This window comes from Puma concolor, chromosome A1 (genome assembly GCF_028749965.1).
Source record: "Puma concolor isolate L17-30 chromosome A1, mPumCon1.1.hap2, whole genome shotgun sequence".
NCBI classification, from domain to species: domain Eukaryota; kingdom Metazoa; phylum Chordata; class Mammalia; order Carnivora; family Felidae; genus Puma; species Puma concolor.
In genome coordinates, this window is record NC_141667.1 from 126,908,548 (window position 1) to 126,935,123 (window position 26,576).

The 26,576-nt window shown below is 45.1% G+C and overlaps 1 protein-coding gene across 1 annotated transcript in view; it reads left to right on the top strand.

Moving 5' to 3' along the window:
• Positions 1 to 8,274: 8,274 nt before the first annotated feature.
• The window catches only part of SPOCK1 (SPARC (osteonectin), cwcv and kazal like domains proteoglycan 1), a 520,792-nt gene continuing 502,490 nt past the window's right edge, over positions 8,275 to 26,576 (top strand). The window contains exons 1-2 of the mRNA XM_086703440.1: positions 8,275 to 8,435; positions 9,097 to 9,282. Coding sequence (XP_086559566.1) covers positions 9,097 to 9,282 — 186 coding nt within the window. The 5' untranslated portion in view covers positions 8,275 to 8,435. The remainder of the gene's footprint in view (positions 8,436 to 9,096; positions 9,283 to 26,576) is intronic.

Here is a 26,576-nt window from a genome sequence, read left to right on the forward strand (position 1 = left end):
CAAGCACTTAGATAACATTTATTATGTGTAAGACATTGTGCTAAGTACATTACCAATAGAAACTTGTTTAATCCTCTTGATAACCCCGTGAAGTAGGCACTACACTGTCTTTATGATTTTTTTTTAAAATTTAACTTTATTTTTTATTTTTTAAAATTTACATCCAAATTAGTATATAGTGAAGCAATGATTTCAGGAGTAGATTCCTTAATGCCACTTACCCATTTAGCCCATCCCCCCTCCTACAACCCCTGCAGCAACCCTCAGTTTGTTCTCCATATTTATGAGTCTCTTTTGTCCCCCTCCCTGTTTTTACATTATTGTTTCCCTTCCCTTATGTTCATCTGTTTTGTCTCTTAAAGTCCTCATATGAGTGAAGTCATATGATTTTTGTCTTTCTCTGACTAATTTCACTTAGCATAATACCCTCCAGGTCCATTCACGTAGTTGCAAACGGCAAGATTTCATTCTTTTTGATTGCTGAGTCATACTCCATTGTATATATATATACCACATCTTCTTTATCCATTCATCCGTTGATGGACATTTGGGCTCTTTCCATACTTGGGCTATTGCTGATAGTGCTGCTATAAACATGGGGGTGCATGTGCCCCTTCGAAACAGCACACCTGTATCCCTTGGATAAATGCCTAGTAGTGCAATTGCTGGGTCACAGGGTAGTTCTATTTTTAGTTTTTTTGAGGAACCTCCATACTGTTTTCCACAGTGGCTGCACCAGTTTGCATTCCCACCAACAATGCAAAAAAGATCCTCTTTCTCCGTATCCTCACCAACATCTGTTTGTTGCCTGAATTGTTAATGTTAGCCATTCTGACAGGTGTAAGGTGGTATCTCATTGTGGTTTTGATTTGTATTTCCCTGATGATGAGTGATGTTGAGCATTTCTTCATGTGTCGGTTGGCCATCTGGATGTCTTCTTTGGAGAAGTGTCTATTCATATCTTTTGCCCATTTCTTCACTGGCTTATTTGTTTTTTGGGTGTTGAGTTTGATAACTTCTTTATAGATTTTGGATACTGACCCTTTATCTGAAATGTCATTTGCAAATATCTTCTCCCATTCTGTCGGTTGCCTTTTAGTTGTGGTGATTGTTTCCTTCACTGTGCAGAAGCTTTTTATTTTGATGAGGTCCCAGTAGTTCATTTTTGCTTTTGTTTCCCTTGCCTCCGGAGACGTGTTGAGTAAGCAATTGCTGCGGGCAAGATCAAAGAGGTTTTTGCCTGCTTTCTCCTTGAGGATTTTGATGGCTTCCTGTCTTACGTTGAGGTCTTTCATCCACTTTGAGTTTATTTTTGTGTGTGGTGTAAGAAAGTGGTCCAGGTTCATTCTTCTGCATGTCACTGTCCAGTTTTCCCAGCACCACTTGCTGAAGAGACTGTCTTTATTCCATTGGCTATTCTTTCCTGCTTTGTCAAAGATTAGTTGCCCATACATTTGTGGGTCCATTTCTGGGTTCTCCATTCTATTCCATTGATCTGAGTGTGTGTTCTTGTGCCATACACTGTCTTATGAATTTAAGATGCATGCTTTTTTAACTTCTCCGAAATGGGTTGCATCTGACAGCTGACAGTGTCTCACAAACTCCAGGGACTGTGTTAGCTACTGAAGAATTGGGAGAATGTTCCAGGCAGAAGGATGTCAGAGATTTTTGGAGACCTGCATGAACATGGAGGAATCAAACAGAGATGAATTCTTTCCAGCTGGGCCAAGCAAGCTTCCCTCCAGTGCTGCAAACCAGGACAGAGGTCTTTCCTATTAGAATAAGCTCCATGAAGATAGGGACTGTTTTTGTCCCATTCACCTATTGTGTTCCCGGCATCATCTAGTGTGGCACAATGATTGGTGGATGTTGAAATGAAGATTCAGAGGTTGCCCTCCCATCCCCAATGACTTTCCACAGATACATCAGTCCCTGGAAGTCTCTCTCCCACAGTCCTTGGGCACCTTGTTAGATTTTTTTCCCCACAGGACCAAGGAGGTGGGTCAAGACAGCACACCACTTTGTTTGACCAGGTGTCCTGTAAGCAGCCATCACTATTTGACATAGAGAGGGCCTTAGTGTTCCTGGATGAGGACCAAACATGTGGTCCCTAGCACCCAAATACTATTTTACACTCTAAGCTGACGAGGTTACGTCCTCAGCATGGCTCCCAACTCATGTTCAATCTTTTGGTCCTGTGTTCAAGGAGTCATAGTTATCAGTGCGTTTTGAAACACAGACAGTCACAATCTTAAATAATTGGCATGATTTCCCATTTTAATATCTTGATGACTAGATACATTTCACGGGAATAGGCGCTAAACTTCATGAGAACAACCGATATTGTGTATAAATGAATCAGGAACAGTCCATTTACATCAAAAGATGACTTTTTACCAGTGTGAGCTTTAGTGTGGGAGGTGAGGGAAACACAGAGGGCAGGGAGGGAGATGGCAGCCGTGGTGTTGAGTGCTGTGGTGGGTTGTGGGGGACCTTTGACATCAGATAGTACCTGGTTCAGATCCTGGCTCTACCATTTACTCACTGAGGGATCCTGGATGAGTGGTAACATGACCCTGGGACTCATTGTCTCCATATGTGCAATGGGGCTTATCTTGGTGCCTATTTCTTAGGGGGTTGTTGTGAACATTATATTATATAGTACACAGGACTGCAGGATCTGTGACATGTCCAATGCATATCAGCAAATGTTCCTAGTATTGTCACTCTCCTGGTTTTCTTCTCTGTGGTCAGGACTTTGGCCTCCTCTGCTTTGTCCTTGGGTAGCTGCTTGGCTACTAAGCTTTCCTGATAGTTGTTTTCATTTATTTGTGAGGTATTCATTTGCTTAAAATCAATTTCTCCCAAGCTGGCTTGCCCATACCCCATGGCTCTGCATGACAGGGGGTCGTGGGGAGAAAGCAAGAAGGTATGTGTATGCGGTGGAAACGGCCATGGGGGTTGCAGAGAGATGAAGTGAGCCTGGCTCTGCTGAATACATATAATCAATAGGTGAAATCGACATCTTCGTAAAAGTTACAGGTCCTGCTGGGTGAGCTCTTTTCAGTGGTGCCAAGAATGCACCTATTTCATTTTTCCTCTTCTTGGGGCCGGGATAGATTCACCTTCAAACCACCAGAACAGCCTGGGAATAGAGTGGTCATCTCATCCCTCATTGTTCCCACCTTCCATCCATGGACTGTTTTAGGGTTAAGGTATGGACAAAAACCTGGGAGCTACTTTGCTTTTGAGAAGGGAAGGAAATAAATACATTGAGTCACAAGCATTCACTCATTCACTCAGTATTTATTGTGTACCTACTAGGTACCAGATGCTTGTTTTTAAAGTTTATTTAGAGGAGGTGGGGAGGGAGAGAAAGAGAATCCCAAGCAGTTTCCACATTGTCAGTGCAGAGCCTGATGCAGGGCTTGAACTCACGAACGCGTGAGATCATGACCTCAGCCAAAATCAAGAGTTGGAGGCCGACTGAGCCACCCAGGTGCCACCAGATGCTTTTTTAAGCACTGTGGGTTTAATAGCAAATGAGACAGGCATGCCCAGACCCCTGTGCTTTGAATGTCTGGTGGGAGATTGACATTGTACAGTTATGATGGGTGCAGGGAGGATGCTGGGGTCAGGAGAGCCTTTTCTGAGGACTTGGCATGAAGCTGCAGTCTGAATGGTGAGCAGGGGCTGGCCAGGAGAAGGGCAGGGAGGGAGGAGAGCATCTAGGCTGTAGGGAGCCCTCCCCAGATTAGCCCTGAAGTGGAGGGGGCAGGAGATAGGTGATCAGCGGGGGAGGAGGAGAGGGTTGTGTAGGACTGAAGGGCTGGCAGAATCCAAGCTCAGCTGGGTGGATAGGGAGTCATGGTTGGGTGCCTGATTGTCATCCTGGGAGCACGGATAGGTCAGTAAGGAGAGAGAAGAGGTCATGTTTGTACAGATACAGGATGACTTTGGTGCCTGTATGGAGAGTGAATCACACATCTCTAGTAGAGAGAAAGAGACCCTTGGAAGGGGCTCCATGCAGTTTGGATGCAGGGTGGGTGGGGACTGGACTCTAGAGGTGTAGTAGTGGGTACAGCGGGTCTAACTGGAAATTCTGCAGAGGTAGACTTGATGGGTTGGTATATCACTGAAAGTGGGGGCTGTGGAGGAGGTTGGAATGAGACTGGCATTTGGGGTGGTGGTGGTTTTCCTGAGGTGGGGACATGGGCTGGGAGCAGGTTTAGTTAGGAGACATGGCTCAGGCATTCAGTTTTGGACACATGGAGTTCAAAGTGACAGTGAAACGGCCAAATGGGGATGCCATATAGGAGGTAGGTAGGAGTCTGCAGCTAAAAATAAATCTGGGTTGATGACAGGGTGAGTATGGCAGGCACCTCTTTCATCCCATGGAGCCCAATAGGTGGTTCTCATCATAGCCAGCATAGCCTCACGGAGTGGGGGCTACACTTCGAACTTCCTACTACCAGATGCACCTTCCTCTCTTTCTGCGACCTTCAGCAATTCATCTAGCCTTTCTCTGCTCCCCTATCCTCAGCATAAAATGGTGATAGTTATGTCTGCTTCAGACTACCCAGTAGCATGTGTCTGAGGATTCATTAAACTGAAAATAAAACATGTGGGGCACTTTGGAAATAAGAACTATGTTAAAACAAGGAGTTATTATAGTTGTGCGCAAGCCAATGAAAAGCAGAAATACAGCCCCAAGGCCCAGTATTGATTTTGGTCCCGGGTACTTCCCGCAGCCGAATAAATCTGACATTTCTGCCCTCAAGTGCTGGCTGCACTGGTGGCAGGCCTCCAGCTTCTAGCCTCCTTGCCCCTGTTCCAAGGTTACGTCCTTTCTCGGCTCAGGCCAGATCCAGCACCCCCACACCTGCCCATGGTGCTCTGGCTGCCCTTCCCACCCCAGTGGGTGGTTACAGGGAAGGTTCCAGTTGTGAAGTTGGAGACTGGCCAAGAGCAGATGCCCTCCGATTAAACTGGGGACAGGCCCTGCTGGAAAAGCAGAGCTTGGGTCTGCAGAACAAGGGATTTAAGGGCTACCAAAGGAAACATCTCTAGACAGAGTTTTCAAACTTAGAAATGCATTAAGTGTTTTGGAATTTGCTTCATGCATTCATTCATTCATTCATTCAGTCACAGGATAAATATTTACGGAGTGCCCATTGAGTGTCAGGCTCTGAGATAAGCCTGGGGATACAGGAGTAAAAGGACGCTATGCATGTCCTTCTGGAATTAATATTTGGACTGGGAAAGAGAGAGACAAAGGAACTACATACTCTTACGGGACAACCAGGTACAAGGATAGAGAGCAGTGACGTGGCTGGGCTGGCAAGGCCCTGTTTTAGAGGGGGGTGACACGGAGCTGAGATCTGACAGCTAAGAAAGAGCTGACCTCGGAAACGTGGGAAGCGTGCATTCCAAGTGAAGGACCTGGCCAGTGCCAAGTACCTGAGGTGAGAACATGTTTGGCACGTGTGCAAAACCATGACAACAAGTGTGGCTAGAATCCAGGGAATGAGAGGGAGGAAGAGGGGGCCAGATGGTACAGGGTTTTATCAGTCATGGGAAGGAGTTTGGATTTTTGTTTTAGTGTCATGGTGAGCCATTGAACGGTTCTTTTCAAGGGAGTGATTTCTGTTTGAAAGTGATTATCCTGAATGGATAATGGATTGGAGGGGAAAGGAAAGAATCAAGGCAACCACCCAAGAAGCCACTGCCACCTTCCAGGTGAGAAGTAGTGGCTGTGTGGACCCATGGTGCCAGGGGAGGTGGACTGGGCAGGGTGCCGGGCAGTGGAAGTGGTAAGGTTGTTGATAGACAGGAGGTGAGGGGCGAGGGGAATGGAGGGACTGAAGACGCCTCCTAGGTTTCCGACCCTGGCAGCCATGTGCACAGGGATACATTTATTGTGGTAGGGATCAGTCAGAGCACGGGTTCACAGAGGGAAATCTAGACTCCTGTTTTGACCTGGAAAAGTCTGTCATACCGACGGGGCATGTGGAGGAGATGTCAAGTAGGGCGTTGGACGTACAGCTGGAAGTCATCAGACACTTCTGGGCTAGAAATGCAAATGCAGAATATCAGCACAGGACTGGATAAGAACACCCCGGGAAAGGATCTAGACAGAGCAGAGGGCCCAGGACTGAGCCCTGAAAATGACTGGTGGGAATGACCGGTGGGGAGCAGGAAAGTCAGCAGGCATGGTGCCACGAAAGCCTAAAGGAACCTCTCAGAGGCCAAGAACAGTAGGACTGGGGTCTCCCACTCATTTTGACGACTTGGAGGAGGTTGCTGATGGTGACAAGTCACTTCACTTAGTCAGTGAGGATGAAAAGCACATAGAGTGGGTGGAAGAAAGAACTGGAGCTGAGGAGGCAGAAATGACATTTGGGGACAACTCTTTGGAGAAGTTTTGCTGTCAAATTGGGCAGAGAAATGGGGAAGTGGCTGCTTGGTTGGGTTTGTATGAAAGCAAGAAATGGTCTCTCCATCATTTGTAAACCTCTCTCCCACTCTGATACACCCAGGACATGATCCTGAAACACCGGAAGTATTTCCATGATAAAATCAACTGTGGATGACACACAGTCCCCAATATATAGCTGTGACTCCACTCCTTTCTCTCCCTTTCAAGAATGTTTCTAGGAATGTAAATCAGCCAGAATAATGTTGGGATAAGCATCTGCTACTTTTTAGGAACAATCATAATCCAACTTCTACCCATCAAACTACACAAGTAAATTATCTGTGGTGACCGCATCACAGCGGTTGAGAAATGTTGGCTGAGTGTGGTTCCAGTCCCTGGCTGGATGCCATTCATTCATTCATTCATTCATTCATCAAATGTTTTCTGAGCTCTCACTATGTGTCAGGAGCGTGGCTCTAGGCAGTGGGAGCAGAGATGAACAAGCCAAACATGGCCTCCGTCCTCACATAGCTGCCTCGCTTGGAATAAGGGATTCCAAGTGCAGTAAGCTTAAGCTGGAGTTGTGTTCTCAACGAGAGCCTCTCTAGGGTCTTGGCCTGGTCCACAGGCTTAGCAAGAGTTACTCTGAAGAGGTCAGGATGTATAAGCTGCAGGGGTGAATTAATAAGGCCCAAGTTGGGGGTGGGTGTGGACAATGGCCCAGGCAGAAATGAGCACCCAGTGCTGGAATCCTATCCCCACTGAGGTCTGTACCAAGACCAACTTGTCCAAGAACTCAGGAGAGGAGGAAGGCGTGGCACCAGAGGCGGCCAGATCGGTGGTCAGGGGACAGATGTGCAGAGTCAGGAGGCTTCACCCATTGTTTGGTTTTCATCAGGAGAGCGCCATGAAGGGTTTTAAGTGTGTGTGTTGAAGGAAGAGGGGTGAGTGTATCAGACTTGTTTTCAAAGAGCGCTCAGGTGTCTGGGGAGTGGGGTGTGGTTGTACAAGAGAAAGGCAGCAGGTGAGTGTCACCTGTATGCAGACAGAGGACTGCATTACTAACTTTCCAGCCCTTTTTGACCAGACGCCGCTGAAGATTTGGAAACGAGATTGGGGGGCTGGGGGCAGGTTAAGGCTGGCCTTCCCGGTCTGTGTCCTGTTCCTGAAGTCGGGTTTAGTTTTCCTCCTTCTCCTTCCTCCCCTGGGGGAAAACTCAACAGGCTGGTGTGGGGGCCAGCTCTCAAGCAATGGGAACAGAAGCAGACCTGGGCTTCGGCTGCAGAACACCAAAGGATATGCTTAGGTCTAATGTGGGGATCCAGGGATGTAGACATTTTAGAAATGGAGGCAGACGGACTGTTTTAAGGGCTTGACAGCAGTGGGCATGGTATGGGGCATGGCCGTGCAGAGACACCGGTGGGCACAGGACCAGGAACGAGAACGGGCAGTGCCGAAATTCACTCACCTCCCAGAGGCCCTCTCAAGGAACGCTGATTCAGCAAGTCTGGAGCACCGGCCAGGAATCCGCATTTTTAAGAAGCCCTTTCCTCCCCAGACCAAGGTGATTCTGACCTAGGTGGCCCGGGGACCCTCCTTTGGAGAATGCCTCTACGTTGCTTTCTTGGCCATGTGTCCTCAGTGCCCTCAGTAGCTTTCACCGGCTTGAGCCTGAAAGCTTATTTCGGCCCCGCGTTGAGCGGTGGATAAGCACTTCCCCGGCTGGCTGCCGGGCCAGGGGCGGCGGGGCTGGCGGGCGGGCGGCACGGCAGCGCGCGGCCGCCAGGGGTCGCCAGAGGCCTCGGCTCGAGCGCTCGGGCTCCTCCGCCCGTGGTCGCCGCGCCCGAGCGAGCTAGAGAGCGAGCGGAGCCAGAGCGCTGCGGGCTCACAAAGCGGCCGGACGCGCGGCGGCGGGTGGCAGGAGCGTAGGAGAGCGAGCCGGCGGATCAGCCTCCTCCGCGACCGCGCCACACGAGCTCCAGCAACTCGGACGCGGGGACCCGGGCCGGCCCCCACGGTACGTGCCCCGCGGAACCCCGCGCCCCAACTTGGCGTAGTTGGGACCTCCCCGCGACCACCGGGAGGCTGGCAGGGGCAGGGCCTGGGGGTATCTCCGCGGGACCTTCTTGCCGAGGCTACAGGGCGGACGAGGGATTACCCTCCCCCCGCCCCGTCCCCGCCAGCTGCGGGTACCTCCTCCCTCCACCCCGTGCCCCGTTTGGCCAGAGCCTGGGCTGCTGCTCGGATCCCTGTTCTCCCCCTCCCTACCCCGGAGCTCTGGGCACCGTCTGTGGGAGTGCGGCTTGCCGATCCAGGAATCCGCGTTTTTGGGGAGGGGTGCTGAAGAAGCCGATTCGAGAGTAGCGGTCCGTGGGGCACCCGAAGAATAGGCGACAGATATCCTCTGTAGTTTGGTAGCAGCCCCTAATTTGTGACGCAGCCTCTTGATTTGTAACTAAGACTCCCCCCCCCCCCCCCCATTCGTGAGAGGGCTCCCCGGCTCTCTCGATTCGCGACAGACGCCCCAGGTGTGTGAGGGATGACCCTTTTTCCGCCGTGAGATTCCCCAGTCCCTACAGCCGGGGCGGGTCGCCAAGGCGCCGAGACCTCGGTGCACCGCGAGGGGCTCGCCTGGCTCTGCCCTCCGGCTCACGCCCCTGCGTGCCCCCTGCCCGCAGATGCCGGCGATCGCGGTGCTGGCGGCGGCGGCCGCGGCGTGGTGCTTCCTCCAGGTCGAGAGCCGGCACCTGGACGCGCTCGCCGGAGGCGCGGGCCCCAACAACGGCAATTTCCTAGACAATGACCAGTGGCTGAGCACCGTCTCCCAGTACGACCGGGACAAGTACTGGAACCGCTTTCGAGACGTGAGTACCGCTGCTGCCAGGCCCTGCGGGGTCCGGGAGCCTCTGTGAGGGGGGGGGGGGGGGGGCTCTGAGGCGGGGAGGGGAGGGGATGGGTGCAGGCCTCTCACCGCAGCTTGTTGGCGGGGGGGTTCCCAGGCTGCATCTTGCCAGAGAAGAACTTTAAAGAGAACTTAGAAGGCTTGATACTGTTTGCCTGTTACCTGTGGTCCAGGTGTGTGTAATCGTAGGACCGGGGGAGATGACTCAGTACGCATGGTAAGAACAGTAAGCAGCTTGGAGAGAGGCTCCCTAAGGTCCTCAGTTCCCCTAACGTGGATGGTTGACTTTGCCGAGCCCCCTAGAGAACCTTCCTGGGGCAGCAGGGATTTGGACCATCTCTGGGCTGTGCCAGAAGAATCCCTGCTGCAGATGTTAGGTTTAGGGGTGAGCCCAGCTGATTTGTTCCAGGAGGATTGGAGGGTCGTGGCAACGGGCCTGAGAAAATGTGGATGGTGGTGCTGTGGAGGAGGTGTGGTGGTTTTGACCCTTGGAGTCTTTAGGGAAAGGGAGCAGGCCACTGATGGAGCTGGTCTCCTGCCCTGAAGATGAGCTTGGGTGGCAGAGGATTGCTCTTGTGGGGGAGCCCTGGCAGGGGAGAAAGTTCCTCCTGGGCACCCACAGGCACATCTGCTGCCTGTTTCTTCCCCAAGGCTGGCTGTGGCTCCCCAGGTATGTCCCGGAGGATGCAGGACAAGAGGCACCTGGCACAGTCTTTCCAGCAGATGGCAACCCCCAGGTGCTGTGGGAGCTGCTTGCAGACAGCTCTTTCAAAGGCTGCCCCAGATGGTTGGGGCCATAGGCTTGCAGGGCACTGAGGAAGAACTTTTATGATCCTTGACATTAGGAATTCCTGCCCGTGAGAGAGAGGGACCTGCATTTCCGAGTCTCTGTTCTTCTTACAGGGTTCTTTCAGGTGGGAGATGTTTGGGAGTCACCATCCTTCACTGGATTTATCTTAGCCCCTGTCCTGGTCTTCCCAAACCCTTGCGGGGGGAAAGTACGAGGAAATCCAGAGAATCCAGATAATTTCTTATACTTTCTAAAGAGCGCCTCTCCAGGCCCTGTTCCTGAGGAGCAGGCCCGCCCATAGCCTTGAGTGAGGGCTTACCCCCTCCTCTCCCTCTTCGTCTTCCTCCTCTCTTTAGTTGGCTGTGGGCTGCTTTTCTTTGAAAGGTGCTTTCAAACACTTTCAGTGAACTTGGAGTTATTTTGAGCTTACTTAGGCAGCGGACTTCCTCTTTGCTTCCCCCAACCCTGAGATCCCTGGCACACCTCCCCGTGTCCCTGACCTGCTCTGTTAACCATCTTGCGTCCCCTTTCTGCTCAGCTCGGAGGAATCCTGCAGTGACTTTCTTTGCCTGAGGCTGAAAAGGATGCCAGAGTGCCCAAAGGGTGCCCCCAAAGAAGCATTCATTCATGGACTCAATAGGGTAGACATACTTTTGCTTTGTAAACTTTATTTTATCATTACATTTTGGGTAGAGTTGAGGGACAAGGCAGATGCTTCCCCCTCCACGGCATGGAAGAATTGGGCCAGGTGCAGGGAAGGGACACCTTTGCAGATGCCTTGTTTTCCCTGGCGTCTCGGTCGAATTGAAATTAGATGTGCTCATTGGCCATTGGGGTGTGGAAAGGTTTACTGTGCTTTTGTGTCTGCTCAAGGTTTTCTAGTCTCATTGTATCATAAGCATGACATGATTCTTATCTCCCATTGAGCTTTAAATTTATAAAAGTTGAGCATTTCTTCATTTCTCATCTTTCTTGCACATGGTGACATTTTTTTATCCTTGGGTCAGTGTTGTCCCAAACCTGGGTGATCATGAAGCTTGCCTGGGATGTTTGTTAAATTACAACAGGCAGATGCCTCTTCTGGAGAGTGTGGCTCCATGCTTCCAGGATGACTGCTGGGAAACTATATTTTAAACATTCTCCTAAACATCTTAAGAATTACCTAGATACTATAGAGTGTGCCTTAAATAACGTAAAAATGTCCACAGTTTAATAAAAAGAGAGACGCTTCTGTGTTCAAATGCAATGCTTTTTTGTTTCTGGAGAATTTTAGGTGTTAATATTTTTACCAGAATATATTCTTTTAAAATGATATTTTAATCCAGTATACCATTAAAAACATCTAAAAATGTTAAAAAAAAAATCTCCAAACTGGTGTTATTATCAACCATTTTATATGCTTCATGGTGTGGGGGAGGGGTGTCTGATGATACCAGTCAGGTGTGGCTCAGATATAATTTAATGCTATTAACCTCTTCAAAGTTGTGAAACTCAAACCAGCTACTCTTTTACTCCAAATCCAAGTATCTCCATTCGGTCATTTGCTTGAAGTAACTACAAAGCCTGTGTCCCCTGGGACCAGGGACTTAAAGGCTGCTTGCTTTAAAAACCAGATGTTCTGTGGACAAAGCCCCAGGGAACTGGGCACTTGCTCAGCCAGCCTGATTGTTTTTAAAGAGCTACGTCTTGCTTAAGATTGACAAAGCTTAGCTTCTCTGCTAGTGTTTTTGTTGTTGGTTGAAGCCACTGATAACTTTGAGAGGCTGTGTCCTGAGATTACTGTTACAATGCTTGTCAATTTTTGAAAGTCACTGTGAAAGAAAATATCTTGCCTTTTCCTGGGCTTATAACTTTTTTGCACTTTGGGGAGAGAGATTTAGAAGTGATTTTTGAACTTGTGAAACTGAAAACTAAGGGCTCCTTTCAGATTTGATGATACCCATTGGTTGTTGTTCTTGGGCTAACTTTGAAATGGAAATGATGGCAGGCTGTGTGCTCCATGCTCCCTAGCCTATTGAGTGTGCTGTGACATTGCCAGCGATTGCTTGATAGCCACTACTTATCACTTGGAAGTCGTCCTATTGTTCTAGGTACACACATAATAACTGTATCCTTCTTTACAGAAATACATCTTTCACAACTGCTCCATGGCTTGTCTCCTGGAGTGATGGATTCAGGAGAAATAGGACACTGTTTAGATGTTAGGACATGTTTGTTCCTAAATGTATTGATGGTCTGTTAGTTTGATTATCGTTATTTTTTAAAGATGAGCAGTTGGGATGTTTTGGTCCAATGGAAACTCAGACTTTTGCATAAATACAGTATTAAGAAGGAGAAAAAGGGACGCCTGGGTGGCTCAGTCTGTTAAGCGTCCGACTTCGGCTCAGGTCATGATCTCACAGTCTGTGAGTTTGAGCTCCGTGTCAGGCTCTGGGCTGATAGCTCAGAGCCTGGAGCCTGCTTCGGATTCTGTGTCTCCCTCTCACTCTGACCCTCCCCTATTCATGCTCTGTCTCTATCTCAAAAATAAATAAACGTTTAAAAAAAAAAAAGGAGAAGATGAAGAAGGTAGATGTTTGTATCTAGTTGTATGATAATTTCCAGCCTCCTATTGTCATGCATTTAACTTCTCTGTGGTTTGAGACTGAGGGGTCAAGATGTTAGAATCATTCCCTGGATTAAAAAAAAAAAATTATTTTAGAGATAGAGTGTGTGTGAGTGGAGGAGAGGGGTGGAGGGAGAGGGAGAGAGAGAGAGGGAGAATATCCCAAGTAGGCTTCATGCTCATTGTAGAGCTGGATGCAGGGCTCAATCCCGCGACCCTGGGATCATGACGTGAGCCGAAATCAAGAGTTGGATGCTCAACCGACTGAGTCACCCAAGCACCTCTCTGGATTTTTCCTCATTGCGATTTGGCTTTCCATAGTCATTCCTGCAAGGAAATTTTCCTCTCTTCATTCTTATGTTCATTTGCACATTCATTCCAACCCATATTTGACTGTCTAGTGTGTGCGAGGCAGTGGGCTGTAAGGGTGAACATGATAAATAAGGTGGTTTCTTCTCTCAGTAACCTCTTGTTCACTGGAGGAAATCCTTTACCTTATGCTTTCATGCATTTCTCTCTTTGTAAGTTTTTTCTTATAAAGGTAATATGTTCTGGTTGTAATTAAAAAATTAAAACATTGCAGAAATAGGTGATACCTAACATTAACCAAGCATTTAGTGTGCCAGACATTGTTTAGCGTACTTTACATGTATTTTCTCATTTAATATTCATAAAAATTCTAGAAGTACTGTTATTACCGACCATTCACTAAAAGATTAAGGCTCTTGTCCCAAGCTACAGAGCTAGGCTGTAGAGGAGCCTGGCCTGGACCCAGGTAGTCTGATTCCAGTTTCTTACTGTGCATGCAGTCAATTCAGACTGGAATGGACTTAGGGTGTGAGCCTCCATTGACATGACATGGTAAGTCTTTCCAATTTTATGTCTGAGGACAGTCAGTGAAGAACCTTAGTTTGACACAAAGAAGAATGGAAGCCAGGTAGATACGACTTATTGTAGGGGTCACATTAGGGCTTATCTTCTGCTAATAACGAGCTTCTGATTTGATTAAAATAATATTGTTGCTTACACCAAACATGACATTTTCTTTCTTTTGCATACATGAAACTAGACTTAACATTTAACTCCAGGATAATTACCTTGGGCAGGCCTGAAGAATCAGAAATGTTGCCTTGGCTGGCATTTATCTTATTCCGAAGTGACCTGAGTTTGTAATTCTAATGAGACCGCAAGGACCGGCCTGAATTCTTTTTCCTTTGGTGCACACTCTATGGGATTTGATGGTCTCCGTAGCAGAACTGGGGTGCCAGTGAGCATCTGATCTGCTCATTTGATCTTAACATCTCATCTGTAAGGAGTCTCAAGGGCAAACGGGGCTTATTGATAGAATAGTGGCTGGCTCAGTCAGTGGAGTTGGTGAGAAGAGAGGTGGTGTGGCTTAGTGGATCAGTCATTAATCTGTCACCACAGAAACTTGGCTTGTAATAGAGAGTAGCAGAAAATCATTTTGATTAAACAGGTTCAAGGAGACTTAAATGAGTTTGTGATCCTGACTGTCTTTAATGAACCCACTATCTTAAATCCCCTGTACTAAATGACCACTGATAGAAATAATTATTTCACAGGAATCATGGTAAAGGGATGGTTTGGAAGTCCGTAAGCCTGAGACCATTCCTGTGTTTTCTCTCCTTATCTTCACTTTGTCCTTGCCAGAGAAAACCTAGTTCTTGCCTGGCAAGGATAGTGGAGCTTCTTCACCCAGTTGACCTTCCTAGGTTGACTTCCCCTGCCTCTCCCAGTCCTTTCCCAGTCCTGCCCTGCAGGACTGCAGCTGAACTGGATTGCCGAGAGGTTAAGTCCTCTCCAAATGCTGATGAGATTATTTTCAAAAGCAAGAAGTGGTCCCAAATGGATCTTCAGGCCTTTATTACTCCCCGAGAGGAGTAGGACCTAATCATCAGGTCAACTATTTTACCTTGCTTGGAGAGACAAAGTAATGTTAGCAATTAAATATTTTTGTAATAAATCATGTATTATTTCCTTAATGTGTTTCAGACCAAACACATCTCAGTATCTAAATTTGAACACTTTCAAGGTGACTCATTTTACTTTTCTTTTGGTGAGGTGACTATAAATGTTCCTTAGGAAATTCCTCAGACCCAAGTTCAGAGTTGATCTCATCTCCCCAGATGAGATAACTACATATAAAATATATTTCCTGTTAAGGGATTAAATAATTTGCCCAAGGTTACAAGTATTTTCTCACCATATTTCATTTAATAGAAGGTGCCGTCACTTTTAAGATGTAGCGTTTATGTGTACTTCTAAGAAGGCAGTGCCCAGAATGAAGAATTCGGTAGACCCTTGGATAAAGCTAAGAGCCCAGAGGTCTACCTGCTCAGTGTAAAAGGTAAATGTGAAATGAATCCACCATGCAGAAAAAGGACCATAGCAAGGTGATTTGCAGGTTTTCCCTTGGAACTGGTGGATGGAGGGAAAAAAAATATATGCCTCTGGCAATTCAGCAGTCTGACTCTTGTAGAGTTTCTTGTCTGAATTCATTCAACCACATGGCCTCTCCAAATCTTCGTTAATTAAATCTAAGGTGGTCAAATTGTTTGTCCTTTCTGAATCCCTGACTGCATTTGTTAAGTGGGGATAATAACACTCTTATTGGTGAGGACTCTAGATTTTAAGTGACTGAAATCTAGTTGAAGCTGGCTTAATTGGAAAGGAAAACTTACTTACCTATGTAACTGAAGAGTCTACTGATAAACATGGCTTTAGATAAGGTTGCATCCAGAGACTCAGGTTATATCATAGGACTTGGATGTGTGTGTCAATCAGTTTTCTCTCCCCTCACCCCGTAGTCTTTGGGCTTTCTTTTCCCTATTTTGGTTTTTTTCTCAGGCTAATGAATTCCATAATTAGTGGTGGTGGCGGCTCATAGCAACTACAAATTTATATCATCGGATGGTTTTTATGTCTCAGCAAAATTCCCACAATCGAGACTCATCAGATTCACCTATTGTATATACTTATCCCCAGTCAGTTACCCTGGACAATTGGGGAGAATGTGCTGATTGTCCGGGACTGGGACCTGGGGATAAAGTGATGGTGAGGGCTCCATTGAATCACATAGTGACAGGGAGGGTTGAGAGGTAGCTCCTTAAGGGGAAGTGGATGTCCACTATGTTGACCAGCCTTCCAGGGTTGGCGTGAAGAGTTTAACTGGCTAATGCATGTGAAGCGCTTAGCATAGTGTCTGGTGTCATCATAAATGCTGAGCAGATGGAGGCTATTATTTTTATTAATATTAACAACTCCTACAGCACCTTATTATTCCTCAATTTATAGTTTTATTTGTTTATATTTTAGCTGTTTAAATCGTCGGATGCTTCCTGAAGAAAGAGCCTGAGTCTTATTATGCGTGGCACAGAATAGGTAGTGAGTAAGCATTGTGTTGACTTGAATTTTCCTAAGCATGACTCCTGATACATCCCTGGGGAAAGAAAGCCTATAAGAGAATTACAGAAGTGTGCTTTTATAGTTTTTGATAGGCAGAAATTATATATCAGGCACAGATTGAAAAGTAGTGTTTGGAGGGACCTAATCTCTACCTCTAAGCTGGGACCTTACAACTTTATAAACCCTTTCAGGGGACACGGTGGTATAGAGCTTGGTGTCCCTGGACCTTTGCCTTTAAGCTCCTCACAGAAGATTGCTCAGTGAGTGTTGGAGTGAATTTCAGTAAATGAATGAATGAATGAATGAATGAGTGAATTATCCTGGACCAGGACTCTCCACACTTGCAGGATGGGGACAAGTAGTTCTTTGCAGAAAGGCTCAGCAGAAGGCTGGGCCCAGTAGGTCAGCTAGCTTTGGACATGTGTCTTTCTTTTAGTGACTGATAATGGTTGTGGATACCAACAGGTGGGGGTGCTGTTGAGAATCCCGGGGAACCTGACAGGGAGACCGAACCCCCACACAGTCTGGGCACAGTTTCTGAATCTGTGAAAAGCTCTTTGAGCCTGAGTCCTGCCATGGTGAAGAGCCCACTTTTGACCTGAGCTCACCTTGCAGTCTTGCCAAGTATAAGCTTGGGTCTTTGGCCAGAGCTGCCCTTTCCTTATCTATACAAGTAGAGCAATCATAGCTTCTTGGTGCCGCTTGGGGGAGGATAAGTAAGATCATGATGCGAAGTAGGTGCTCGTGCTCTTTGAGTGGCTGGTATACCTGCTCTTCTGATTTGCTTTCCGAAGGTCACTTCTCTTGTGCCCTGTGAGTGTGAGTGAATTGTTGGCACATGGCTCCAGATGTTGTTTTCTGTCTCATGTCTTAGAGAAATGTTGGGTCCATTTCTTCTATTGTCCTTGACCTTATCTACCTTCCTTGCCCCTTGGGATGGCTGTGTGAGGTTCTGTGTGGTTCTCTGTTAATTTCCTTCCAGTTGCAGCTCCTGGCACAGAACACCTTCCCATTATGTTTCACATCATCACCAGACGTCCTGAAGCTGGCAGCTCCTCCTGATGTATGTATCTGAGAGGGGCTTTGTGCCCAGCTGTGCCTGAAATCCTAGTTATGTGAAGGGCTCCCCAGGGAGCTCTGTTCTGTTGGCTAAGCCCTAATTGGTATCCCTTTTAATGGTAAACTCTGATCCAGTTGCCTGTAGCCCATCTCAAAAGGTATAAACCATCTTGTGGTCCAGAGTGATCCAGGCTGGCTTGGGGGAAGATGGAGTTCCGCATTACTGTCCTTGAGGAAATTCCTGCAGGGTCTAGCAAATGCTTCCGGTTGGTGTTCAGGAGTCCCCAACCTCCTGGTTTGGCTTTAAAACCAAGAGGAAAGTACTGATAGGGTTGGCCAGGCCTTTTGTTACTTCACTCCTCCAGTGTAGCTCTTCAGTTCTAGATCATGACAGGCTCTCAGAGGACCTGTAATTCACTAAAGGCAAAGCAGGTTGGCTCTGGTTGAGGGAAACCCAAACAATAAAAAATAGCCAATGCAGAGCATGGTGGTACCCTCCTGGGATTTACCATCTAGTGTGGCAAACAGGTAAATCATCACAAAATCACCATTCAGGTACAGTAGCCAAAAGTGCTATCAGGTAGAGAGGTACAGATGCCTTCAGAGTGTGTAAAGGGGAGGGGGCGGGGCTAATCAACTCTTTTGGTCAGGGAAAGCCTCCCTGAGAAAGCCATTGGAGCTGCTAGGTGGCAGATGACAGGAGTGAGCCAGGGGAGGAGAAGAGGTGATTGTATTCCGGGTAGCCTGTGGCGAGAGCAAGTCCAAAGATCCCGAACTGGGAATACACTGATGTGTTTCCATTAGACACGTTTGCCCTGGGATTCTGTTAAGTAGCAAGCCCTCCCCTAGTTGATTTAAAAATCGCACTTTGCACATTTTCAGTTTAACACATATTTTGGGGGCAGGGGAATGAGTCAAGTGACAAGTGTGGTGTGCAGATGGGCCAAGTCCTTGGAAGGATGGCCCGTTCGTTTGTCCCCCCCCTCTGTTGGCTTTGATGGCCATCTCTGCTGTGTCAGATCCCTCACTTTGCCTCCCCCTTTGCAGAAAGTACCTCTTTCTCTTCTAGTGTCTGTGGCCATGCGCTGCTCCTTCCCTTGGTGGTCCAGTGTTCTGGGCTGTGACACTCCAGTAACTGCTGCTGCTCTTTAGAAATAAAGGCCCCCTGGAATTTCTGGATGGGGTGATGATTTGTGAAGTATTTATTTCAACAATGAGACTGGCTTATACGGGCTGGTCCTTGTCCCTCTCCCCGTTCCCTTCCCATGTTACCATTGCTGAGAACAAAGTGGGTGCCAGGCTTGGAGGCCAAAGATGAAAACCAAGATTTCCACCCTCAAGGGTCACAGTTTAGGGGGAGAGACGGGCACGCATGTGCTTCTTTTAGCCCCATGTCAGAGTGCTGAGTGGTGTGGGGCATTTCATAGCCCCTGCTTCTGGGTCCTCCCAGGTCTATGACAGACATGACAATAAAGGTTTCTTTCTAGGGAGGTAAGAATGAGTTACTGGAGATTCTTCTGGAAGGATAATATTAAAATCCACATCCACTTGATTGGGCTGCTCTTCTTAGGATCCTGTACAAATACGTCCCTCAAGAGACTCTCTCTCTTGATCTTTTAAATTTTTTTTTTTTTAATTTGGTGTACTGGGAAAGGGAGGAAGGAAGGACGTCTTATACAACTGTTTGTAATAATTTGCGAACTCTTCCTGTGTGATCTGCAACACGTCACACTACAGAGGGCACCGTCAACATTCCCCGGCATAATTATGTGGTGGCTGAACAGGCATGCAAAGTCCGTCGATGCCTGTGATTGGAGCAGGGAAGCAGAACTTCCTGCGGGCATTCCAGGCAGTCTTTGTGCAGATAAAACATAGAGAAAACAACTATCCAGAGAATATAAGCCTCCCCTTTTCTGTTTTAGCTCTCTCCTTTCTCTGCCACCATTCATTTAAATTCAAATCAGTTTATATATAGTGTAGTATTGATTTCAGGAGTTGGGCCCAGTAGAATCCATACAACACCTAGTGCTCATCCCAACAGGTTCCCTCCTAATGCCCATTGGCCATTTAGCCACCCCACCCCTCCCCATGACCCAACACCCCTTCAGCGACCCTCAGTTTGTTCTCTGTATTTAAGAGTCTCTTATGGTTTGCCTCCCTCTCTGTTTTTATCTTATTTTTCCTTCCCTTCACCCATGTTCATCTGTTGTTTCTTAAATCCCACATATGAGTGAAATCATATGAGATTTGTCTTTCTCTGCCTGACTTACTTTGCTTAGCATAATGCCCTCTAGTTCCAACCATGTAGTTGCAAATTCTGTCCCACCCTTTAGATGGAATTGCTGTAACTCTGCTCTAAAAAAGGCCAGGCCAAGTTGTAGGTGACTAGGCATGGCCAAGGCAAAAGGGGGAAATGCCTTTCAGACTCCCATCTTCATAATCTTGAAACATCACCACTGGTCTTGTTTAAAATGTAGATTTCAGCCCCCCCCCCCACCCCACCCAGTCCAGAGCATAGTCTTCAGTAGGTCAAAGGTGACACCTAGGAAGTTGCATTTTACATAGGCAGAGCAGATAATTGTGATGCAGGTAATTTTCAGGCTGTATTTCTAGAAAAAATCCTGGAGAGTTATTATGTATCCTAAATACCCAACACCAAGAGATCCAATGAATAATAAAATTTTAGACAAAATGAGCATTTTGTCCAATAGTAAATGACTGTGAGTGCCATATTTTCCCTGTAGGCCAACAGGGCTACTGTTGATTCCAGTAGAAAGAAGGGTTTTGCTTTTCGTTGTGTGTATCTCCATAGATCTCAGTGGCAGTCATTGTTATGAGGTGCTCTGGGAGTGGGATAACAATGGACTCGATTGGCTTCTAGGGACACGTGTGCATGTGAGCATGGTGAAATTGACCTGGGGCCTTCTACATGATAAAGTCCTAGGGATCCTCTCAATAAATCTTCATGTCTCTAAAGGAGCCTGAACCCAGCCAGCGCTGGGCTAACTTTGTATCTTCTCTAGCAGAATTGATAGGTTTTGTGCACACTGAAGGAAACTGACTCTGACATTGACTTTAGTGTACAGAGAAATGAGTATTGAAGCTTAAGTGGTGCTAAGAGTATGTAATAAGGAATGGTGGATATTACACAGAATATCTACTTTCACAGAGGTGTGATTTTGCGCATGGGGTTGCAGATACTGGTTGGTGGAAGCACAAAGAAGGTCTGAGGGATGTGGGTCGGACAGTGATGCTCCTTGCAGCTCTCTTTTTGGTGTATTAATTTTTTTGATGATTTGGACAGATAATTTTGGAGAGATCAGAGGACTCCAAAAGCAAAGACTCATTAAAGGTGAGAACATTTTTGAGGATCATCAGGACATGGTAGCACTCCTTGTTCTAAAGCCATTGCACTGCCCACTGAACAACCTCTCAAACTTTGCTTTACCCTGTGTTACTGAATTTCTTCTAATTAATGTACCTAAAACTGATGAATGGATAAATAAGATGTGGTTTGTATATACAATGGAATACTACTTGGCAATGAGAAAGAATGAAATCTGGCCATTTGCAGTAATGTGGATGGAACTGGAGGGTATTATGCTAAGTGAAATAAGTCAGTCAGAGAGAGACAGATAAATGTTTTCACTCATATGTGGATCTTGAGAAACTTAACAGAAGACCATCGGGGAGGGGAAGGGGAAACAAAGTTACAGAGAGGGAAGGAGGCAAACCATAAGAGACTTAAATACTTAGAACAAACTGAGGGTTGATGGGGGGTGAGGAGAGGGGAAAGTGGGTGATGGACATGGAGGAGGGCACTTGTTGGGATGAGCCCTGGGTGTTGTATGGAAGCCAGTTTGAAAATAAATTTTATATTTAAAAAAACCCATTGCCAAGAAGGAGAAAATTGTTAACAGATGATAAATGAATAGATTTATGTGGCTACTTGGGGTCTTTCCATAGCCCCACTGTTAAGGGACCGTTGGGTAGTTTCCATGTCTTTTTATGCTCATTGGATATGCTGATTCTTTTGTGACATTGATGGGTTTGGTTGGCTGGTTGGTGTCCAGAACTTTAATTAGGCTAAGGTGTCATTTCCTGTCTCAATCAGCTACTTTTGTTTTGAGTCTGGATCTGGTCTACAACCTTTGACCAGATGACTTGAATAAGACCTATGCCATTTTCAATGAATGAGAGAATAAAAATGTTATACCTGGTAAAGATAAATTGTGTGATTTTTCTTACGTGACAGAATTGATGGTATAAAATTTTTTCTTACCTCAGAAAGACCTTTACATATGTTTTTAAAAATACTTTGTTTCTCTCCATGGTCATCCTGGACCTAGGTCCTTGCCTTTCTAGTAACCAGATCCTGGTACACAGATTCAGTAGTTGTGTTTGGTCACGTATTCATATATTCCTACCGGAGATACTTACAGGCCAGGGTGTTACGTACTTGACACTGTGCTGGCTATTTAGGATGTAGCAGGGAGTGAAAAAAAAGCTGATTCCTGTCCTCCGGAATCTGCAGGTTCCTTGTCTGAGATAAAGTGAAGAGGAAGGGGTGCTTGTCATCTGGGGACCTATTGGGGGTTGTTGTGCAAAGGAAAAGGCCTGGCCTACAAAGGAACCAGAGTAGTCCTGGCAAGCTGGACATCCGGAGGCCTCGTTACCTGAGCCATGTCTCTCTGTGGAAAAGTAGCATAAGCCTTCATCTGTGAATCTGTCTAGAGGTCAGGCCATGTCAGCCTATCTGACTGACACACGTGGGTTGCCTCTGCTGTTTTGCCTAAGTTGAGGAACCCAGGCAGTGCCAGCAGAAGGGTGTTAGTTGCAACAGTTGAGGTGGAGCATTTAGATGAGACAGGACTTGATGTGTATGAATGCTGAAGTGTGGTGTTTCGCCTTGTCTGTCCTGTAGGTAAAGGTCTGGCTTGGTAGGGAGTATGTTTCATTGGAGTATAACATACTTCCAGCAAAAATGCCAATCGTGCGTGTACTACTGCTTGATGTACTTTCATAAAGTGAACACACACAACCATCAACCAGGTCAACAGACAGAACATTATCAGCATCTGAGCAGTCTTTTTTGTGTCCCTTGCTCTCATGGCCTGTCCCTGTCTAGCGGAGAACACTCCTGATTTGTAACTCTATAGACTGGTTCTGTCTGTTTTTATAACGGAGTTCTGTTTTTTTTGTCTGGCTGCTTTTGCCCAACATCACATTTGTGATACACCGTGTGCCATTCTGCTTTGTTAATCTCATTGCTGTGTGAATATTCCATAATTTATATGTTTTATTGTTTTTTAAGTATTTAATTCCAGTAGAGTTAACATACGGTGTTATGTTAGTTTCAGGTGTACAGTATTTAGCACTTCTGTACCTTTTACTTAGTGCTTATGAAGATGTGTGTGCTCTCCGTCCACTTAACCTGCTTCACCCCCCCCCCCCCCATCTGCCCTCTGGTAACCATCACTTTGTTCTCCATAGTTAAAAGTCTGTTTTTCAGTTTGTCATTGTTTTCTTTCTTTGTTTTGTTTCTTAAATTCCACATATGAATGAAATCATATTGTGTTTGTGTTTCTCTGACTTACATCACTCAGCATTATAACCAATAGATTCATCCTTGTTGCAACTGGCAAAATGCCTTTCTGTTTTATGGCTAAGTGATAATTCATTCCACATCTTCTTTATTCCTTTATCTGCCAGCAGACACTTGGATGGCTTGATAATTTGGCTATTGTCGATGCTGCAATAAACACAGGGGTGCCTCTATCTTTTCAAATTAGTGTTTTTGAACTCTTGGGGTAAGAACTCAGTAGTAGAATTGCTAGATCATATGGAAATTGGATTTTGAAATTTTTGAGGAAACTCACTACTGTCTTCCACAGTGGCTGCACCAGTTTGCACTCCCACTAACTGTGCATGAGGGAGGGTTCCTTTTTCTCCACATCCTCACCAACACTTGGTGTTTCTGATTTTTGCCATTCTGGCAAATGTGAGGCGGTAACTCATCATGGTTTTGATTTGCATTTCCCTGATGGTGAGTGATGTTGAGCATTTTTTCATGCGTCCTGTTAACCATCTGTATACCTGTTTTAAAATTTTTTTTTTCAACGTTTTTAATTTTATTTTTGGGACAGAGAGAGACAGAGCATGAACGGGGGAGGGGCAGAGAGAGAGGGAGACACAGAATCGGAAACAGGCTCCAGGCTCCGAGCCATCAGCCCAGAGCCTGACGCGGGGCTCGAACTCACGGACCGCGAGATCGTGACCTGGCTGAAGTCGGACGCTTAACTGACTGCGCCACCCAGGCGCCCCTGTATACCTTTTTTAGAGAGATGTCTGTTTATGTTTTCTTCCCATTTTTAAAAATTGGATTATTTGTGTTTATGTTGAGTTGTATAAATTGTTCACATATTTTGGATACTAACCATTTATATGATATGTCGTTTGTAAATATCTTCTCCATTAAATAGGTTGCCTGTTTTGTTGTTTCCTTTGCTGTGCAGAAGCCTTTTATTTTGGTGTAGTCCCAATAGTTTATTTTTGCTTTTATTTCCCTTGCCTCAGGAAACATATCTAGAAATGTTATTATAGCCAGTGTCAGAGAAATTACTGCCTATATTTTTTTGGTTTCAGGTCTCACATTTAGGTACTTAATCCACTTTGAGTTTATTTTGTGTATGGTGTAAGAAAGTGGTTTAGTTTCATTTTTTTTGTGTTTAGTTGTCCAGTTTTCCAACACCATTTGTTGAAGAGACTGTCTTTTCCCCCATTGCATATTCTTGCCTCCTTTGTCGAAGATTAATTGGCCATATAATCATGGGCTCATTTCTGGGCTATCTATTCTGTTCTATGGACCTACGTGTCTATTTTTGTGCCAGTACCATACTGTTTTAATTACTGTAGCTTTGCAGTATATCTTAAAATCTGGGATTATAATACTTCTAGCTTCTTATTTTTTCATATTGCTTTGGTTATTTGGGGTATTTTGTGGTTCCATACAGATTTTAGGATTGTTTGTTCTAGTTCTTTGAAAAATGTTGTCATTTTGATAGAGGTTGCATTAAATACGTAGTTTGCTTTGGTAGTGTAGACTTTTTAACAGTACTTTTTCTCCCAAACCATGAGCATGATATATCTTTCCATTTGTTGATTTCATCTTCATTTTCTTTCATCAGATTTTTTAAAGTTTTCAGAGTACAGATCTTTCACCTCCGTGGTTAAGTTTATTCTTAGGTATTTCATTATTTGTGGTACAATTGTAGATGGTATTGTTTTGTTAATTTCTTCTGCTCTTTCATTATAATTGTATATAATGCAGTAAATTTCCGTATATTGATTTTGTATCCTCTGACTTTACTGAATTCATTTATCAATTCTAGTAGTTTTTTGGTGAAGTCTTTAGGATTTTCTGTATATAGTATCCTGTCCTCTGTAAATTGTGAAAGTTTTAGTTCTTGCTTACCAATTTTGATGTGTTTTATTTATTTTTCTTATCTGACAGTTGTGGCTATGACTTCCGGTACTATGTTGAATAAAAGTGGTGAGAATGGACTTCCTTGTCTTGTTCCTGACCTTAGGGGAAAGGCCATCAGTTTTTCATCATTGAGTATGATGGTGATTGTGGGTTTTTCATAGATGGCCTTTATTATCTTGAGTTATGTTCCTTCTAAATGTTTACTACTTTGTTGAGGGTTTTTATCATGAGTGGGTGTCATACTTTGTCAAATGCTTTTTTTGCATCTGTTGAAATGATCGTATGGTTTTTATCCCTTTTCTTTTTCATGTGATGTATCATGTTGATTAATTTGCAAATATTGAACCATTCTTGCTCCCAGGAATAAATCACAATCAATCATGGTGCATGATTTATTAAAATGTATTGTTGAATTAAGTTTGCTGTTATTTTTTTGAGGATTTCTGTATCTATATTCATCAGAGATATTGGTCTATAGTTCTCTTCTTTTGTAGTTTTCTCTACCTGGTTTTGGTATCAGGGAATGCTGGCCATATAGAATGAAATTGGAAGCTTTCTCTCCTCTTCAGGTTTTTTTGGAATAGTTTGAGAAGAATGGGTATTAATTTTACTTTAAATGTTTGGTAGAATTAACCTGTAAAGCAATGTGGTTCTGGACTTTTGGGAGTTTTTTGATTAATGATTTAATTTTATTGTTGGTAATTGGTCTGTTGAAATTTTCTATTTCTTTCTCCTTCACTTTTGGGATGTTTTATGTTTCTGGGGATTCATCCATTTCTTCTAGGTTGTCCAATTTGTTGCCATATAATTTTTCATAATCTCTTATAATCCTTATTTCTGTTGTGTTAGTTGTTATTTCACTTTCATTTTTCACTTTGAGTCTTCAGCTTTTTTTTTTTCTTAATATAACTAAGGCTTATCAGTTTTGTTGATCTTTTTTTTTTTTTTTTTTAAATTTTTTTTTTCAACGTTTATTTTATTTTGGGACAGAGAGATACAGAGCATGAATGGGGGAGGGGCAGAGAGAGAGGGAGACACAGAATCGGAAACAGGCTCCAGGCTCTGAGCTATCAGCCCAGAGCCTGACGCGGGGCTCGAACTCACAGACCGCGAGATCGTGACCTGGCTGAAGTCGGACGCTTAACCGACTGCGCCACCCAGGCGCCCCTGTTGATCTTTTTTTTAAGGACTAGCTCCTGGTTTCATTGATCTGTTTTTTTTTTTTGGTTTCTATTTTATTTCTGCTCTCATTTTCACTACTTCATTCCTTGTACTGTTTTGGGGCTTGTTCTTCTCTTTCTACCTTCTTTAGGTGTAAGGTTGGGTTGTTTATTTGAGCTTTTTCTTCTTGAGATAGGCCTGTATTGCTATAAACATCCCTCTTACAACAGCTTTTGTTGCATCTCAAAGATTTTTGGATCACTCTGTTGTCATTTTCATTGGTCTCCATGTATTTTTTATTTCCTCTTTGATTTCTTGGTTGACTCCTTCATTGTTTAATAGTATGTTATTTAACTTCCATGCATTTGTGCTCATTCCTGATTTTTTTCTTGTGGTTGATTTGTAATTTCATAGCATTGTGGTCAGAGAGATACCTGATATGACTTAAGGCTTTTAGAATTTGTTGAGAGTCGTTTTGTGGCCTAATATGTGATCTGTTCTTGAGAATGTTCCATGTGCCCTTGAAAAAAAATGTGTATTCTGCTGTTTTAGGATGAAATGTTCTGAATAATTTGTTAGATCCATCTGGTCCAGTATGTCAGTGAAAGCCACTGTTTGCGTATTTATTTCCTGTTTGGATGATCTATCCATTGATGTAAGTGGGGGTGTTGAAGTCTGCTGTTATTGTATTGCTATTGATTACTTCCTTTATGCTTGTTACTAGTTTCT